This window comes from Biomphalaria glabrata, chromosome 13 (genome assembly GCF_947242115.1).
Source record: "Biomphalaria glabrata chromosome 13, xgBioGlab47.1, whole genome shotgun sequence".
Lineage (NCBI taxonomy): Eukaryota > Metazoa > Mollusca > Gastropoda > Planorbidae > Biomphalaria > Biomphalaria glabrata.
In genome coordinates this window covers 27014469-27035042 of record NC_074723.1, presented here as the reverse complement: position 1 = coordinate 27035042, position 20574 = coordinate 27014469, and the positions used below count along the sequence as shown (strand labels likewise).

Here is a 20574-nt window from a genome sequence, read left to right as displayed (position 1 = left end):
AGCTTATTTACCCTTATATTCAATCTTAAACTGATAGATCAAGAATGCTTAGTGAAAGTAGATGTATTTTACTTAATTTAAACAAATGAATCTAAGTTTAATCTAGTTCAAAAACTATATTAGATTCTAGATCTAGATCTCAATATATATGCAAGCAAGTCTTTTTGTAACAAAAATGAATTTAGGTCGATTAGACTATTTTAATAGCACTATTCATACTATTTTTACATTCACGCATTCACTTTACTTATAACATTATTATTTTGTTTAATTGTTTCTAATTATTATTATATCTTTGATATAGCGATACTTTAATGCGTATAGAAAGCTCAGAGCACTATGGTCCATTCACATTTGTTTCCGTGCTGCCTTTAGGTGCTCAGTAAACACAGCTCAACTCGAGTCGGGTGTCGAGCCTCAAGCTCCCTTCATAGGTAGCCAAGCCAAGCCAAGTTCAAGCGTCCACGCTTCTCACAAACTATTCTAATGTACTATATCAGTCACTCGCATATTGAGACCCTCGGGCCGCGGGTAACATATGGCTAGTATATATATATATATATATATATATATATATATATATATATATATATATATATATATATATGTGTGTGTAAAAGAAATAGGTGCCGGTACACAGTGGTGGATTGCCTAACTGTTAGTTACTAATAAATTAGTAATATACATTTAAATACAATAAAAGTAATAGTCCTATATCTATACTATAAAGTAGAATGTAAGTCGTATGTATGTATGTGCCTAATCTATTCTAAAATCTAAATCTATACTTAAAAGTCCTAAAAAGTGTACAGTGAATATGGTTACGAGTATAAAACAAGTGTAGTGAAGGTGCACTATTATAAGCTACCAGGGTATTGTTACAAATTTGCTTTACTGGCCTTCCACTTAAAGAATAAAATAAATTGGGGGCGGCTTAAAAAATGTGAGAATGTTTATGAGGGCTTTAATTGGAGAATGCCAAAAGAAATGTGTGATATGATTGTAAAACTGGCTGTTCCACTGAATATACAATGGCCAAAAAGTGTATTTCTGGGGTAGTGGCTTTTTGCGTGTGCGTTTTGGGGCATTATAATGCAAGTAGATAAGAAGGCTACAGCTGATGGGCCTATAAAATCTTTGTACATAAATAAATAAATAAATTATGGCTTTTATATATCGCTACGTTCATGCTTATAGCATGCTCAGGGCGCTTTGATCCTATCTCAGTTGTGGACCAGTGTGTGTGGTGGGGGGGGGGTATCTAGGAGTAGGTTTTTCCGTGCTGCCCTCAGGCGCTCAGTAAACACATCTCTGTCCGAGTCGGGTGTCGAACCTCGAGCCCCCTTCATATGTAGCCAAGCCAAGTTCAAGCGCACTTAGTCTCTCGACCACGCTTCCCATACTACATAATGGGGGGGGGGGGGGGTTGCGGGCAGTTCGATTGAACAAATCATGAAAGAGACAAAAAAAAGGCGATTATAGAATTTGAGGTCTAGAAAATTGTGTCAGTTGTGAGGCAGTGTTGTAATGTGTTAGTTGTGAGGCAGTGTTGTAATGTGTCAGTTGTGAGGCAGTGTTGTAATGTGTCAGTTGTGAGGCAGTGTTGTAATGTGTTAGTTGTGAGGCAGTGTTGTAATGTGTCAGTTGTGAGGCAGTGTTGTAATGTGTCAGTTGTGAGGCAGTGTTGTAATGTGTTAGTTGTGAGGCAGTGTTGTAATGTGTCAGTTGTGAGGCAGTGTTGTAATGTGTCAGTTGTGAGGCAGTGTTGTAATGTGTTAGTTGTGAGGCAGTGTTGTAATGTGTTAGTTGTGAGGCAGTGTTGTAATGTGTTAGTTGTGAGGCAGTGTTGTAATATGTCAGTTGTGAGGCAGTGTTGTAATGTGTCAGTTGTGAGGCAGTGTTGTAATATGTCAGTTGTGAGGCAGTGTTGTAATGTGTCAGTTGTGAGGCAGTGTTGTAATGTGTCAGTTGTGAGGCAGTGTTGTAATATGTCAGTTGTGAGGCAGTGTTGTAATGTGTCAGTTGTGAGGCAGTGTTGTAATATGTCAGTTGTGAGGCAGTGTTGTAATGTGTCAGTTGTGAGGCAGTGTTGTAATATGTCAGTTGTGAGGCAGTGTTGTAATATGTCAGTTGTGAGGCAGTGTTGTAATATGTCAGTTGTGAGGCAGTGTTGTAATATGTCAGTTGTGAGGCAGTGTTGTAATATGTCAGTTGTGAGGCAGTGTTGTAATATGTCAGTTGTGAGGCAGTGTTGTAATGTGTCAGTTGTGAGGCAGTGTTGTAATGTGTTAGTTGTGAGGCAGTGTTGTAATGTGTCAGTTGTGAGGCAGTGTTGTAATATGTCAGTTGTGAGGCAGTGTTGTAATGTGTCAGTTGTGAGGCAGTGTTGTAATGTGTTAGTTGTGAGGCAGTGTTGTAATATGTCAGTTGTGAGGCAGTGTTGTAATGTGTTAGTTGTGAGGCAGTGTTGTAATGTGTTAGTTGTGAGGCAGTGTTGTAATGTGTTAGTTGTGAGGCAGTGTTGTAATGTGTCAGTTGTGAGGCAGTGTTGTAATGTGTCAGTTGTGAGGCAGTGTTGTAATGTGTCAGTTGTGAGGCAGTGTTGTAATGTTAGTGATGGGTTGAAGAGTGTTTCTGGCAAAATAAATATATAAACCAACTATTTTAACCGTGGGGTAGCACGTGTATTAGCTAATATAGCTAATCGATATATAATGTGTATTTCTCTCTCTCTCTCTCGGTCTCTCTCTGGTATATGTATATGTTATTACATATTTTTTTAAATGATTTTTTTTTATAATTTAATAATTTTTTTTATTGATGCAGGTACCAGCACTCTTAACAATATCTGCTGTTGTATTGCAACGAAAAAATATCGATACAATGGCTACTGCATTTTTCAAAGACTATTTTACAGTCATCAGAAGAATGATTTTTGGATACTTGGCATATGTAACATTATCAACCGTAAAAGATTTAACTTTGGTCTGTTTTATAGAAATGGTAATTACATTTTCTTAAAAGTATGTTATTTATCTCTGTTTAGTATTTATTATTTGTTCTGACAGACTGTCATAAAAGACAGTGTTTACTTTAATAGTATATATTATATACTAAATATATATTTCCATGTCAGAATTTTTAAAATCATTTTTTTAGGTCCAAGAACCCACAATAAGTCACGAAATGGAAAGTGTAACATTAAAGGTAATAGGAATATTGGCTTTCTTACTAACAACTGACTCTCAAAAGAATTGGAGAACAAGCAAAATGCTGAAAAAAACTTTTTAAAAAACTTATATTAAATGTATCAAGTAGTTTGGATCAGTCATGTCATTAAATTTGTAATAGATCGAGACTAACAATAAAAATCTGTGCGTTTAGAAATATTTTTTTAACAATTGTTTTTGTTTAGCGAAATTTCATGCTTTTAGCGTTCTCGATACGTTTTGGTTCTATCGCTTTTCTGGACCAGTTGAAAGGGGTAGGGTGAGAATTTAAAAAAAGGAACGACCTGAATTCGAACTTGTGGGCTAAAACCTTCTAAGGCTTCACAAGCCAACGCGGTAACCACTCTGCTTGCGATGAGTCTATGAACATGAAGGATTGTCTAACTATCTCTTGTTTCTATTTTATGTGTTTGTTAACACCGACGACAAGCTAAAATAAAGAGGACTAATTCAGTTTATACAACCAGTTCAGTCAAGTAGTATTTCTTTCCCTTGTTTGAGATACCAAACACAATATTTATTATCAATAGCTAATTAACTAATTGGTTGGGTTTTTTTTTTAATTGATTCTTGTGTTGTCATGTAAAACGAATAATTGTGCAGAATTTCCGCTTCATCCGAGATTTGGTGTCCGAGAAATAACGTGTACAAGCTTTTGGCCAGACAGACAGTCCCACAGACAGACGGTTTGAGTTAATATAAGCTTCGTAAAAAAAACACTTTTCAGTGGCCCTCGATTGGGAAAAAGCCGTTATTAGTTTTGTGTATCCTGAACGTACATACTAGCATACATCTGTCCCGATTAAATGTCAAATAGAAAAAGAGCTTGAAACCCGATTGAAACCGTATTTTATAAAGTGTTATATTTACTTGTAAAGGCTACTGAAAAAGAATAAGTGTTTTTTTTATAAAATGTAACATTCAATTTTATTCACAATAACGAAACATTTTTGTTATTTCTAAGAGATATCTATAATGACAAAGTTCTTAATTTAGATGATTAAGAATGAGTGCATTGTTCTACAAGGTTATGCTAACCCAGATGTGACCTGCATATTTATTTATATTAATATTTATGTGTCATCTGATTTTTTTTTAGCTTCTACAAGTTATCTGAGTTATCATTGCCCCTAATTTTAGAATAAATATTTCTAGATTTCTGGATAAGATTATTGTTTCAACATCGGGCATAAAAATTTGCAAACTTAATCCATACATTGCATAACAATGTGTAGATCAGAAAGTGTTTTATTACGTATGGCCATATTACACGCTACAATATAGCTTGCATGTGTAGCAGTTTTTTAGGGAACTTTTTACATTATGAAAATATTTGTTTGGCTGTTGTTTTCTTTTGTAAACGGTCTTGGTGCAAAAATATAGTGTTTAAAAGTGATATGCTCAAATATGTTATTGTTTTGTCTTTAAAAGCGACAACGGTTTTATGGTAAATAGCAAACAGCAATTAGTCGTTAAAATTAATGAAAAAGTACATCCATGTCCACTAATCTCTCTACCTTATAGAATGTCAAAACAAAAAGGGGGGTGGGAATCCGGATAAATATAAACAATAAGCAAATCACCTATTACAGCGCAGCAAAAGCAAGAGCATAAGTAATACTATAAATCATGGTCCATACGCATAGATCTTACAATTTTCAAGCAATAGTATATTATGATAACTCGAGAAACAAATCACTAAAACAGGGGTAAAGGTTAGTATCAATATATTCTTCTTTAACAACATAATCTTTAAGTATTTTAACCTTATAGAAAATAACAAGGGAACATTTCCCAGCAGTTAGTTTTATTTCACTAAACTGTTTAAAAATAATTTCAAAATATTTAAAATAAGTTTCTATTCAATATAGACTGATCGAGAATATGACAGCGGACAAACAGAGGGCGTCCGAATCTCATATAGAAAAAGTGAATTTGAAGATTACAAATCCAGTACAAAGAATGCAGAGCCTGACCTGGAGGACGCAGATGTCAATAAAGATGCGGAGATAACACAGAATTGCAAACAAATTCATGAAGATGAAGATATTGACGATAGCGAGGATGAAAAGGATGAAGAAGTAAATGATAGCGAACATGACGAGGAGGATAAAATTTTTATTATCCAAGATTATAAAAATGAAAAAGATATATATGATACATTTGATGACACTAAAGAAGATGAAGATGTTAGTGACAAAAAAGAGAAGGACGAAGAAGAGCCTCTTGTAAGTAAAATTTGGGCGATGGTCTGACTGTGACATGATAGTCTCAAGGTACGAAAGGTTGAAAGGATAATCGCTTGGCTTTTGCAAATTGAGGGGCATGTAGCTCGTATATCGCTAAAGACTGTTAACTTAAACATTGGAACCCTTAGTTTCGATAACCATCATGAGTATCCCAAATAAGTTTTAAAAACAAAGGCCATTGGTCAATATGATGACTACATGACTTTCTCATTGTTAAACTCCTTCATTGTAAAAGATGAACCTTATATGACCTGCTCCATAGACCGAAACATCAGAATCAAAGCTTTTTTTCTTTTTCTACAACGTACATACATACATACATACAGACATACATACATACCATCATGGGTGTAGCCAGGGGTGGTGTTTGGGACTCACCCCCCCCCCCGAAATGAAATCCCCCCGCGGGGGGTGGGATCGGAATTTAGTAACTGATTTTTTGCTTTGATTTTTTTTATTTTAGTTGATAATTTAATACTAAACCATCACTTGCCACAGCGCAGCCAAGGGGGTTTTGAGTTTTAAACCCCTACCAAGGGGTTTTGCAGTCAAAACCCCTCTTCTATAAAACAAAAAAAATGCAAATGACAATCCCCAAATTCCAAGACCATAACGTAGGAAGATTTTGATTTTAAAAACCCCTCCGAAATCTACGATAAAACCCCCTCTTAAAAATAAAACTATCTATACATCAGTCACAAGATTCTAGCCAAGAGGAGTTTTGTGTTTAACCTCCCCCCCTTTCCAGCGGAGTTTGCAACTAAAAACTACCTCTTCAATATAAAAAAAAGCTAACTACGCACTCAAAATGTTATGAGCATAGCCAAAGGAATTCTTAGAGGATCTTAGCCAGTAAGAATAGCACATTAGGTTTTTGAAATAAAACTTTTTAATAGCAAGATAATGCACTGTAGGTACCTCAGAATATGCATTTTGTTGGCTTTCAACACCAGAAATAGTGCGCTGGGGGAGCGCTGCGAACTCCCCCAGACCCCTTACTAGCAAGGGCGGGGAGTCTACAAGTTTTCCACTAATTCCAGGAAGCACCTATTCTAGGATACAATAAACGTCTTCCTAAAGGGTCAGAATGTAATAAAGATTAATTATGTACACACACACACACATATATATGTATAATTTTTTTCCGCGGGGGATGGGGGGCTGGGGGGGAAGGGAATCCCCCCAACCCGCCCCCCCCCAGAAAAAAATCCTGGCTACGCCCAATGACAATATGAATAATCATAATAATAACAATAAGGCTTGCCTTCGAATCCGAAGATTAGTTAGGAATGCAGTTTTTCTCGTGGCTGCGCAGTCATATACACATACACACATACACACATACATACATACATATATATATATATATATATATATATATATATATATATATATATATATATATATATATATATATATATATTATAGGGGTGCACCGGATAGTCGCTCCGGCTTCGGCTTCGTCAAAATATATTGGGAATTTTTTACTATTCGGCGATATTCGGCTTCGGCCGAATATCACTGCCGAATAGTTGGCCAGATAGTAAAAACTACACTGTAATACCTATATTTCTATTGATATTGTTCGGTGCTACGGCGGTCTTTTCAGATACGTCAAACACTTAATGAAACAACACAGGCGAAAGGCCAACACTATAAGGGTAGTCGACGCTGATAAACGATGTGGAACAAGAAGTTTAATACTTAATGAAGGGAACAGTCGAATGTGGTCAAACTAAATCTCTACGTCAATAAAAACCTGCCAATATTTATGAAGTGGACATGATTCAATAATGTCAGTTCTTCAATACATTTACGTGTATGTTTCAAATAAAAGAATGTGCTTTTCAAACTAGGACTATGCACCATCTTATAGTACAATAGAAATAAAACTTTACATTTTAAATTCACATTACATACAAAGCAGCGATGGCTGGCACATTTTAAAATTTTGTCTTGATCTTTGAGTGGGCTAGTTAATGTGTAATATTCCTTAACTATGTCATGCTGACCAGACATGTATCTAGATGTGCGGGTATATCTTCATAGCTATAGATAAACAACCCTCACCTTCTTTTGTTTGTGTAGTCCATAACATTGAGTTCATAGATAGAGAGGTGACACTGTCTAGAGGTCACACCTTCTGACAGAACTGAGTTTGTTTGCTTGGAGAAGAATCTTTATTAGGGGTGGGGGCTGGACTTCAAGCCACATCTCTACACAGGTAACAAGGGTAGAGATGAACAACTCCCACCCCTTTTATTTGTTTAGCCCATCACATTGAGTTCATTGATAGACAGGTGACCACCAAGTCAAATGCCATGGACGTAGGTATTCTCTAGAGGTCACGCGAGAGAACTGAGTTTGTTTTTTTTTTGGTAGCTAATCTTAAATAGGGGGCTGGACTTCAAGCCACACCTCAACAGGGGTAACCGGACAATGAGTTTGCTTATTTGGAGAAAAATCTCAATCACGTGGCTGGACCACAGGCCACACCTCTTCATGAATGCCTAGTTCTCTTACATGGATAGAAATCTCTTTTCCTAACGTGTTAACTTGAATATTACTCCCGCCTTAAGTGTCTTGATTTGATGACGATATTCTTAATAATTTGAGTGTCAATTACCTCCTTCTTATTATTGATTTTTAGCAGCCCCCGAAAGGGGAAAAGACACTATTAGTTTTGCGTGGCCTGTCTGTCTGTCTGTCCGTCCGTCCCGTCTAGATCTCAGAAACTAGAAGAGAAAATGAAAATCGGACATCATGATATTTTAGATCATTCAAAGTTCTGATGCAACCGCTACTTTTTTCTTTTCCGAAAGTGAAACATTTAATTTTAAAAATTATATATGCAATCAGATTTTTCAAAAATTTACACCACTGTTAAAGGAAAAACTTCAGGGAAAGTAGGTCTTATTAAAAAGTTCATAGGCTTATTCATAATTAAATGGCTGGCTGCCTGGTCGTGAGGTTTGCACGCTGGACTGTCGTTCAGATTTATCGATGGTCCCGGGTTCAAACCCTGCCCGCTCCCATCCCCCGTCGTCCTGCGGGAGGTTTGGACTAGGAAGTAATTATCTTCAACTCTGAAGGAACATCCGAAACATGTAAAACATTTTACAAACATTTTAAATGAAGCTTCATTCATAGATTGGCGCTTTGGTACAAAAAAAATGCATCTAAGGTTTGAAAAAATATTAATGGATCATTATAAAATAGATTTTCCATTTATTAACTAACTCATGGAATAGAATATTGATTCAAATATTGTTTTTAAAAAAAATTAATACGAATTTCGTTTCAAGTGTAAGTTAAAAAAAAAGAACTACATTTATACCGCTCAAGTTTTCACACAACAATCTAAATTACAATAAATAGAGGCCAGACATAGATTTAGATTTAGATTTAATTGTATTAAACAATTTAAACAAAATTTACATTTATAATCCATTAAGAAAATAGTTTATCTACTAATAGCTTAGGAGTGCAGATTTATTTATTATGTAAGCAGTACTTTCACTTCAAGAAGTGAATCTGATGTGAACAGCACAAGTGTACCATAACCAAGTAGTAGGCCTACTAGTCCTGATCATAATATTGACCAGTGGCGTAGCTAGAGAATATGTTGCCTGGTGCGGTACCTCATCTTGATGCCCCCCCCCCAAAAAAAAAAAAAAAAAACTAATTAATAACTTTGCAAAACCTTACTTTTTTGTTCAAAATAATATGTATTCATTAATCAAATATTGTTAATTCAAAAAAATCGCTTTTACATAAACATACTACAAATGAATTTGTGCATCCTTTTAATTGGTCCCCAGCCTAGGGATCGACATTTTAAAGTCTCCATTCGAGCTTCAACTCGGTGGGCTGCGACTCCAACGTGAAAACACGCCAAATATCTAGGGGTGACCTTGGACAGAAAACTGTCAATGTTCCAGCACGTCCAGGAAGTTGAAAGAAAAGCCTCGGAGAAGTTAGCGTTACTAAGAAAGCTGGACAGCACAAAGTGGGGTGACAAAGCTTACATGTTACGCACATTGTACTTAGGGGCAGTCAGATCACAAATTGAGTACAGCTATACAGTTCAAGTATATGTTAGTAAAACTGCCCTCGGACAAGCCCAACAAACGCTGCTGAAATCTTAACAAACGTGGCCCCTTTACATTTAAGGAGGGAGAGGGCGGTACTTACAGCCTACGAGCGCTACAAAAGGGGCGACTCTAGGCTACCCACCACAATCTTAGTGCAACAGTGGAGAGAGAGGAACCGCATAAAAATGCGATCGTTCCTCCACATTGCGGCCAATTTGTCTAAATCATCTGGGCTCTCCACTGATAAAATTCCTATTAGAAGAATTAATACTTGCCCTTCGTGGAGGAGATGCCGGACCCACAAATAAACATGTCCCTTATAGGACAAGAGGGAGCCACCAAGAGGCGATTAACACCTGCCATACTCCAAAACTTGGCATCAGCTACACTAAAGTCCTACCCATCAGATGCCATTTTCTGCTATACCGATGGGTCGGTAATGAGGGACCCCGATAGATCTGGGTATCGGGCCCTTATATATATATATATAGTCTACCCAGACCGGACAGAACCGGATATGCCGATTTCTCCGTCTGAGCTTAAAATGGTTTTGAGGCGCCAGCCTGACTAATCAGCCTTGAGCACTGTTCATCATTTTTTTTACGTTACAGTATTACAATTAACTAGTTAGTTAAAAAAAAACAACTCGTAGAAAACAAAGGTTAGCTTATTTTTAAATATTGACATTACAATAGAATTATTTCCAAAATTAAGCTATAAAGAATCATAAAGAAATGAATAAACTTAGACAATTGTTTAGAGCTAGAGTTTAGAAATATATTTGTAAACTCAATATCTAGATTAAACCAATGGACTAAACAATGAAGCAAAAAAAGGTTGGCCTATCTTCTTCTTTATATTACAGAGCATTGATCAGTGTAGTAACAACATGTGCCATGTGTCCGAAATAAATGTAGTAAATTAGATTCAAACTGTTCTATAGCTTACATTGTATTGAAGAAATAGTCAAGGAGATGAAACAAAATAGCGACATGACTAGTTTATAAATCGTTAGTTCATGTTTAAAATACAGTAGTTTATGTTTGTTCGTGTCCATATAATTAGTCATTTTTACCGAAAAGCTCAGGGAAATAGGAAATTAATACACACTGGGGGAGTTTTGGTGCCCCTCTCCACTTGGTGCCCTGTGCGGCCCGCACCACCCGCACATCGGTAGTTACGCCACTGATATTGACCTAGATCTAGCTCTAATAGATCTACATTCCATTTCTAGATTCTAGTGTAGATTAGGCTATATATTCTGGATCTTGATCTAGAGTCTATTTAGTCTAAATCTACACCAAGTCTAAATCTAGATCTAGTCTAGATTCTAGATCGAGATCTCGCGAGCACGTTGCCCTGCCTCATCGTGGCGCTCGCGTGGAAACGACCATTTGAGGAAGTGGTTAGGCTAAATGGGTAGCAACACAAGACTCCCGTGGGGATGCCCACGGGTAGACGAGAGTCAACCCATTGCACGGGCTGAGTTGTAAAAAAAGTCCCCACGAACACGTCCCACATCCATGGGCTGTTTCTCAAAGGGACCGTTACATAAATGGCGGGTCCCGCACAGCTAGCTTGGTACAACGAAGGAAAATGGCGGAGGCTCCCGGTGCCCTCGGCCTTCGGCCATTTGCAGCCAAGCATGTGTCGGGGGCCAAAGGCATTGGAAACAGCAATCTTTTACATAGGCATTGACTCGGGTCTCTCTCAAACAGAACTGTGTTCTCACAGGTTTTTTTTTTTTACTGTTTGGCGTCCAAACAGGTTTTTTTTCAAAGTTAGGGCTCGAAGAGCCTTCGGCTCAGCCCTTGGACATCAACAAGATCGAGATCTAAATCTAGATCAAGAGTTTATCCAGATCAAGAGTCTAGATCGAGATCTAAACTAGACCTAGATATAGAACTAGTCTAGAAATCTAGTTCTAGCCTAGATCACAATTCTTGCTTTAGTCTGAATTTTAGTTCTAGATTTTAGTTCTATAGATTCTATTTCTATCTATATCAAGTCTAGATCTAGATCAAGAACTAGTCTAGAAATCTAGATCTTGTCTAGATCTAGATTTTAGATATATTCTATATTCTGGATCTAGTCTAGACCTATTAAGTAAATAGTATCAGGGTTAGTAGGCCTACTAACGGTAATAGTGTATTAGGCCTATGCTGTTCGCATGGGAAACCTGTTTAGTTGTGCAGGGCTCATTTTGTTTTATTTCCTACTACGTCTACTCCAATATATTAATCGAAATTGTTGGGGAGAAGTAGGTATCTAGGAGCAGTAGCGTCATTGGGGGGTAGGCGAGGGTGCGGTACGCAACGGTCGATACCATTTTGGGGGTGACAACCAAGTTGGCAAAATTATAACTTGGCAAAAGCAAACATATTGGAAAAGATAATAATAAAATCTCTAGACATATGCCAAAATATGCCTAGACACATATAGATGGTAGTTTAAATGTAAATGACACAGCACGTTATACCATTTCTGTCTTAAAGTATAAGAAAGGAAACCTGTTGATATGATGTTAGGTCCGTTTGTAATTTTAATTAAATATTATTGTAAAGTTGCAATAACATTTGACTAAATGTAATAAACATTGAGATTTTACATTTGAGTAAAAATCAATAAAAGTAGGTAATCAGCTCACTGTATTGGTTCAACAAATAGAAATAGCTAGCAATAGTGTTTATTGTAACATATTTCAAGAAAGTTGATGAAGATGGGTGATCTCTGAGCTACCGCACTAAGTGCGACACTGTATCGGGAGGTTCCCATGCTGATCTTAGGTGATCACTTAACGCTACTCTACTTATTCCAGAAGAGCTACAAGAGTCTTATCAAAGACGACGTGTTGCACTTTTTGCTTTTATGTGAAAATAACGCCAAATTTTAACAATTTTATAAACGATCAAAACAAGACAATGGCTTGAATATATTTCTCGTCCGTTGTTGAATTTGATGGGGGCCGCCTCTTAAACACAAACTTTTTTTGTAATCTTGTTTAGCTTACGATGCGTACTTAGCCACTGTGTATCAGGCCAAGACGACTTTTTACACCCAAAGGCTTGATTCCGTGCTTTTTTATTACAGAAACAATGATAAAATCAGTAGGCCTAATAATTAAGGAAGATTATTTTTATATACTTTGCAAAATAAAATGAAACAACTCCATGCTTAACTGACCATGCCAATGTGGTATTTGTTTGCCTGTTTGCATATGCTCGAGAAAAAAAAACACGTGATGGTCAACACCATCAACTCTACACACTACACTAGGACTACATGTGTATGCTCACTACGTCTATCTGACTTGGTCGTAAAAATCTGTCGAGGGTGTGAAGGAATTTTTGTTCTTCTCTATTAGATGTTCCTAATGCTCTTAGATCTATATAGATGTAGATTTAAACGTAGATTTCAATAATAGACAAGACTACAATTTAATCTATGCTTCGGCATCATCTAAGGTCCAAGCTATAAAAAGGCTAATAAAATATCGTTTATCGCAAATGAATTAATCTAAAACAATAAATATTGACCTAGTATGCTTATGATTCCAACTAGAAGTTACTATCAGTATTAAGCCTTTGAAGCAAGAACCAGAATTGGTCCTTGCACTTTAAATTACAGGCCTGATGACCAGGTTGTTAGTCTGAAATTCATGAACACATACATCCAAACACTATACAAGGCAGATTGCACTCTACCCTAGAAAGATTTACATTAGTAACTAGATCAATATATATTGAAGTATTTTACATTATCCATGCCACACACCCCTTTACAGTTGGTGGCCTCGTACATATACACACACTCATGCTACATAAATTAGGTCGTGATAAGCATATCTGTTTAAAATACTGTTAAGCTTTAATTCATCAATCATTAACAGAGTTTAAAACAATAAGGTAAATAAAAGGAAAACAATTATGACGAATAGAAGTGTGCTCTGCAACACAAGACATGTAGGTATCCGGCTCCGGCCGAATATCAAATTTTATTATCCGGCAATATTCGAGCCTGGCCGAATATCAAAACGTAATATCCGGTGCACCACTAATATATATATTGTTAGACACCTTATTTATAGTTTAGTTATTTAGCGACGCACCATAGAAGACGCATATTGAACGGGACTAGTGACGTTTGGGATATGTTGGGTTAGAGACCGGAAAATCAGTTAGCGATATAATCCTCTAGGGTAACGACGAGCTTAGTGACAGAGACTTTTACTGTGGCCTTTTCTTAGAATAAATACATGTTACATTGTTCTTCAGCGTTGACTACATCTCTTTACTAGTTAAAACCGATGTGTTTGTTTTGTCTGGATTGTTGATCAACTACACGGAATACACCCGAACAATAATACCCAAACGCTTGCAGAGTAATTGGTTGAAATTCAACAGTCATCCATAGTTGACCTCAAGACAGCCTGAACAAGCAACATCACAATATATATATATATATATATATATATATATATATATATATATATATATATATATATATATATATATATATATATATATATATATATATATATATATGAAAAAGAAGAGACATTTACGTATCTAAATTGTTGCCAAAACTATTGTATTGTTATTGTTTTTTCCAAACCCTAACCCTAAAGCCTAGTAAACCCTAACCATGAGCGAAAAGGAGCGTAATGCACATACATATATATATTTGAATTTTAAAACTATCGTCAACTCTAAAGGAACATCCGAAACATGTAAAACATTTTACTAACAAATATTTTACAAACGCTAAATAGCAGCGCCGGACTTAATCATTGTGGGGCCCTATGCGAAACGGATTTCGCGGGGCCAAGTTTGGGTAGGGAAGCGGGTAATAAGTGAAATTTAAGAGTTTGTATTAGAAAATAAATTAGTCTATGCATTTTATTCATTCTTTACTATGTACAGAATTACTTTACGAGCCTTGCCTTAAAAACCATCTTAAAAGCATTATAGAAAATCATATACCAACTAAATACACATCAAACAAAATAAATAAATGCTGGTTTAATAATAAACTAAAGAAGCTTTGTAAACAGAAGGAAAACCTATATAGAAAATTTAAAGAAACTAATGCAGAAAGAGTTTACAAAAAGTATATAAAAATTAAACACTTAACCCAAAAAGTAAGCAGACAGCTGCAGAGTGAATACATAAACAATGTAATATCTAAAGATAACAACAAAAACCTATGGTCATACATTAAGTCTAAGAAAATGGAAACAACAGGCGTAGCGCCATTAAAAGATGAACATAACATAATACATAATTTGCATCAGCATTCTCAGCCCCAGGAGACAAAGACATATTACTGAATTTGAACCAAGTAGACAACATAGAAGATATAGTAGTACAAGAAAATGGAATTCAAAAACTATTAGCCAACACCAAACCAAATAAAGCTTCTGGACCTGATGGTATTCCAGCTAGATTACTCAAAGAACTAAGTAATGAGCTAGCCCCAGTGTTCAAAATACTCTTTCAGGCTTCACTTAACCAGGGCAGAGTACCAAAGGACTCGAAAGAAGCTAATGTCACCCCCCTATTTAAAAAAGGAGAAAAATCTGACCCAGGAAACTACAGACCAGTATCACTTACCAGCATCACATGTAAAATCCTAGAACACATAATATGTAGCAACATCATAAAACACTTAGACAAACAAAATGTCCTCACACCATACCAACATGGCTTTAGGAAATATAGATCATGTGAAACACAACTAATAGGACTAATTGATGATTTTTCAAAAGGTTTAGATAATAGTGAACAAATAGATGCTATCTTACTCAATTTTTCTAAGGCTTTTGACAAAGTTCACCACCATAGTTTGCTTAAAAAAATTAAAATATTTCGGCATTAATGTTCCACTGCATCAGTGGATTAAGGACTTTCTGATAGGGAGAGAACAAACTGTAATAATAAATGGCTCTAAATCAACACCGATAACAGTAAACTCAGGTGTACCTCAAGGAACAGTCTTGGGTCCACTACTATTTTTAATTTACATAAATGATTTACCAAATTGCATTACTTCAGGAACAAAAGTCAGATTATTTGCAGACGATTGCATAATATATAGAACAATAAAAACAACACAAGACACAGATATTTTACAAAGAGAATTAGATGAATTACAGAAATGGGATTCAAATTGGAGCATGTCTTTCCACCCAGAAAAATGTCAGTTGTTAAGAGTAACAAAAAAACTAAAACAAATTAATTCCACTTATCTTATTCATGGCAAGCTAGTAACACAGACTAAAAACGCAAAATACCTAGGTGTTATTATAAATGAAAAACTGTCATGGAATCCACATATTGATGAAACTACAAAAAAATCAAACAAAGCATTAGGATTTATTAAAAGAAATGTCTATAAATCAAATAAGAACATAAAACTAAAATGTTATTTAACTTTGGTTAGGCCAATAATAGAATATGCATCCTCCGTTTGGGACCCCTCAACTCAAGAAAACATTAAGAAACTAGAACAGACTCAAAATAGAGCAGTGCGATTCATAACAAACGAATATTCACATTTGACTAGAGTAACACCTTTAGTAAAATCACTAAATTTAGAAAGCCTTCAGGACAGAAGGCTCAAAAGTAAAGTAGCAATCATACATAAAACACTGAACCATAATCTTCAAATATAAAAACAAAATTTAATAAAATACTCTGAAAGACACAAAGATAAAGGCACATTCCTCGTCCCATATGCTAGGACAAATTTGTACAAATACTCCTTCTTCCCTAGTGCTATTAGAGCATGGAATGGGTTGCCTGAGCTAGCCAGGAAAACCAGTGACTTGGCAGAATTTAAGTCATTGGTTAATATGCATGACTAAATGCATGACGCGTAGGACGTAATCATCTTCTTTTTTGAAGTAACGTCTGTATTATATAAGATTAGAAGATAAAGTCATACAGTATATCATAAGAATTATGTTTCCTACGTAGATCACGCTCAATAGCAAAAATTACCAAATGTTTAAATCTATCTTTGAGAATTGTTGACCTCAAGTAATTCTTCATTAGTTTGAGGCGCGAGAAGCTTCTTTCACCAGATTACACAATTACGGCTAATGCATAATGCCGTTTTTATTTATTGCGCGTAGGATTGGCGTTTTCCATATTGAATGCTACACCAAAATGACAATTCGTGTCTATATATTCCGTATATTTTAAGGACTTTTTCGTATCTTTTGCAATTTCTGGAGATTTCCAGGAGCTCCTGATAAATCGACAGGAGGGCGCGGGAAATCTGTTTTAAGTTATAAAATGGTTTAATTTAATAATTTATACACTTTGAAAGTGCGGGTCCTATTAAAGTGCAAGGGCCCACTGCGATCGTTAAGGTTGCAGTAGCGGCGTATGTTATAGCCGGTCGACTAGTAAGTATACATTATTAACATAACTAATAAACTCGTATACAAATTGTGTGATTTCTTTACTAAATTTCGTCCGACCCCCTTTGGTCAGCCGAGGGGGGGGGGGCGATCGCCCCTACCGCCCCCACCCGGATCCGCCAGTGCACGGTGTACAGATATTTTATGTTATCTTATAAATTACAATAATTTATTTTATTGAATGATTATTGAATTGATGGTTTTGTTACAACCTCAAGGAAGAATGCGCTACACCTTTATAATGTGAAACACTGCTTGTGAAATATTCTTATCTTATCTTCTTATCTTATAAAATAAAGACGTTACTAAACTTTACTTTAAAAAGAAGATGATGTCCCTAAGTCAATCTAGTCATGCAATGTTAACCAATGGCTTAAACTTTGCATAGTCGTTGGTTTTTCTGGCTGCCTCAGGCAACCCAATCCATGCTCTAATAGCACTAGGGAAGAAGGAGTATTTGTACACATTTGTCCTAGCATATGGAACGAGTAATGTGCTTTTATCTTTGTGTCTTTTTGAGTATTTTATTAGGTTTTGTTTTTATATGTGTAAATTATGGTACAGTTTTATGCATTGTTCCTATTTTCATTTGAAGTCTTCTGTCTTGTAGAGTTTCTAAATTTAATGATTTTACTAAAGGTAATCAAAATTAAATATTCGTTTGTTATAAATCTCACTGCTCTATTTTGTATTGGTTCTAGTTTCCTTATGTTTTCTTAATGTTTTCTTGAGTTGAGGGGTCCCGAACAGAGGATGCATATTCTGTTATTGACCTAACCAAGGTTAAATAACATTTTAGTTTTATGTTCTTATTTGATTTATAGAAGTTTCTTTTAATAAACCCTAAGGCTTTGTTTGATTTTTTTTTACAATTTCATCGATATAGGCATTTCATGATAGTTTTTCATTTATTATAAAATCTAGATATATTGAGTTGTTAGTCTGTGTTACTGGCTTGCCATGAATAAGATAAGCTGTATTCATTTGTTCATGGGCTTAGCCGGGGTGGGGGGTTGAACCGAAATGAAACGGAATTTGGTGAATAATTTTTGCTTTGATTTTGTTTATTTAAGTGAGATTTTAATACTAAACCATCACAGCCCCAGCGCAGGTGGTTTTGAGGTTAAAACCCCTACCAGGGGGGTTTGCAGTGAAATTCCCCTCTTCTTGAAAACAAAACAAACAATAAATAATGCAAACGACAATCCCTAAATTCCAAGAGCATAGCTAAGGAAGCTTGCGATTTTAAACCTTCTCCGCAATTTACTATAAAACTCCCTCTTCAATATAAAAAAAAAGCAAATTACACACTTAGAATGCTATGAGCGTAGCCAAAGAGAGTTTTGAGTTTAACCCCCCCCCCTCCCTTTCATCGATGTTTGATGCTAAAAAATACCTCTTCAATATAAAAAAAATTCTTTGAGCATAGCCAAGCCAAAGGGGTTTTGAGTTTTAAACCTCCTCCTCCAGATGGCTTTTTAAATAGTTTAATACCAATCCAGATGGTTTTGAGATTAAAATGCCCCTACAGAGAGTTTTGAGGTTAAAATCCCCCGCTTCAATATTATTCTAAAGAAAACTACACTCACCAAATTCTATGAGCGTAGCTAAATGGGCATTTGAATTTGTTAGAAAAAAATCTCCAGAAATTTTAGTTTAAAACGCTCCAACAGATGATTTTGATGATAAAACTTCCCTTTTCGATATACAATCTAAAGCAAACTACAGTCACTCAATTCCAAGAGCGTAGCCAAGAGAGGTTACACATTTCTAGCAGTGGCTTGGCTCTATTAATAAAGTCCAGTCGAAAGTCATCTGCCAAAATTAAAAATGACTAAATGTGGCTCAACTAAGATGGCTAAGATGGATTTTAGGAGTCAGTTATAGAGATCGGGTCTCAATCAAGGAAATCCTATGCCAAACTGGGAGTCGACCCCTTGGTAAGACAGAGCGTCGCATGAGGTTTACTTTCAATACGGGAAATAGTGCTCGGCGGCGGGGCTTCGCTCACAGCGCTCCCCCCAGACCCCGTTCCTGGAAAGAGCGTGGAGCCTATAATTTTTCCACTAACTCCAGGAAGAACCTATTCTAGGGAACAATAAACGTTTTCTGGAAGCATGAAGAGTCAGAATGTAAAAAAGATAAATATTCAGAAAATATTCCTAAAAATTGCAGCTTTTACTAGTATAGTCTCTCTTATTTTCTAATATTAGTACTAAAGTAATAGAAGTGTGACAAAGTCAAACAGGCATACTTCTAATCTAATTAATTAAAAGTAACCTCTATAATTCAATACAAAATCTTTAGTATATGGTGCAAGATTAGAAATGTGTATGTCAGCTTTCACATTATTTTATTAGAAGTGTTTCAACTTTGAACGTGTTGAATATTTTCACAAATTTCTTTATTAATTTTCAGATGGAGCCAGAAAAAATTGTCATTTTCTATACTCTAGTAAGTAGCCTATAGAATGTATTGAATGGGTCTATGGGAATTTTGAAAGAGAATATGAGACGACGGGCAATGATTCTAAGGCAATAATAATTTTTATTGTTTAACTTTAAAACTTTCATGATTTTAGATGGAAATTTTCAAAAGCTTTTATTTGTATGGCATATGTAAAGGCAAAACTTGACGGATGACGTTGGTGGCTCTTTAAAATTACATTGTGTTTCGATCTTACCACGTGCAAATTACTTAGTGACTTTTAAAACAGGATAGTAAGTTAATAGGTTAATTTGATTGTCTGGAAAGAACAGACACAAACCCACGACGTTTGGACATCTTTCTTGAAGGCCTTCACAAATATATTTAAAAAGAGAGAGAAAGACAGAAAAAGAATCATGGGCGGATTAATACTTCAAGACTGTCCGGTACAGTAAGTCCACAGTGAAGTTAGTACGGTACAGTAGAGTCAACAGTGAAGTTGGTACAGTACAGTAGAGTTAACAGTGAAGTTGGTACGGTACAGTAGAGTCAACAGTGAAGTTGGTACGGTACAGTAGAGTCAACAGTGAAGTTGGTACGGTACAGTAGAGTCCACAGTGAAGTTAGTGCGGTACAGTAGAGTCCACAGTGAAGTTGGTACGGTACAGTAGAGTCAACAGTGAAGTTGGTACGGTACAGTAGAGTCAACCGTGAAGTTGGTACGGTACAGTAGAGTCAACAGTGAAGTTGGTACGGTACAGTAGAGTCCACAGTGAAGTTAGTACGGTACAGTAGAGTCCACAGTGAAGTTGGTACGGTACAGTAGAGTCAACAGTGAAGTTGGTACGGTACAGTAGAGTCAACCGTGAAGTTGGTACGGTACAGTAGAGTCAACAGTGAAGTTGGTACAGTACAGTAGAGTCAACAGTGAAGTTGGTACGGTACAGCAGAGTCAAAAGCCTTTTCCTGCATTTTTCACTGCAGAAACGCATTCTCCTGACATCTACAGCTTATTATTCATCAGTGAGGTTCGGGGCGAAGCCTCGACGCTAAAAGCGTTTTCTGGTATTCTTCACTGCAGTAACGCATTCTCCTGACCTACAGCTCATTATTCATTCTATTATAAAAGACCTTTTGAATAATGTGGA

General features: G+C 36.0%; 1 protein-coding gene across 10 annotated transcripts in view; it reads left to right on the top strand.

Moving 5' to 3' along the window:
* The window catches only part of LOC106077817 (glutamic acid-rich protein-like), a 95583-nt gene that overhangs the window by 35723 nt on the left and 39286 nt on the right, over window positions 1-20574 (top strand). For 9 of the 10 annotated variants that reach the window (XM_056009287.1, XM_056009286.1, XM_056009285.1 and 6 more), the window contains 4 exons: window positions 2827-3003; window positions 3160-3207; window positions 5102-5458; window positions 19418-19453. In XM_056009287.1, the coding sequence (XP_055865262.1) occupies window positions 2884-3003; window positions 3160-3207; window positions 5102-5458; window positions 19418-19453 (561 nt within the window). In that variant the 5' untranslated portion in view covers window positions 2827-2883. The remainder of the gene's footprint in view (window positions 1-2826; window positions 3004-3159; window positions 3208-5101; window positions 5459-19417; window positions 19454-20574) is intronic. The other variant, XM_056009292.1, reaches the window with a different exon arrangement.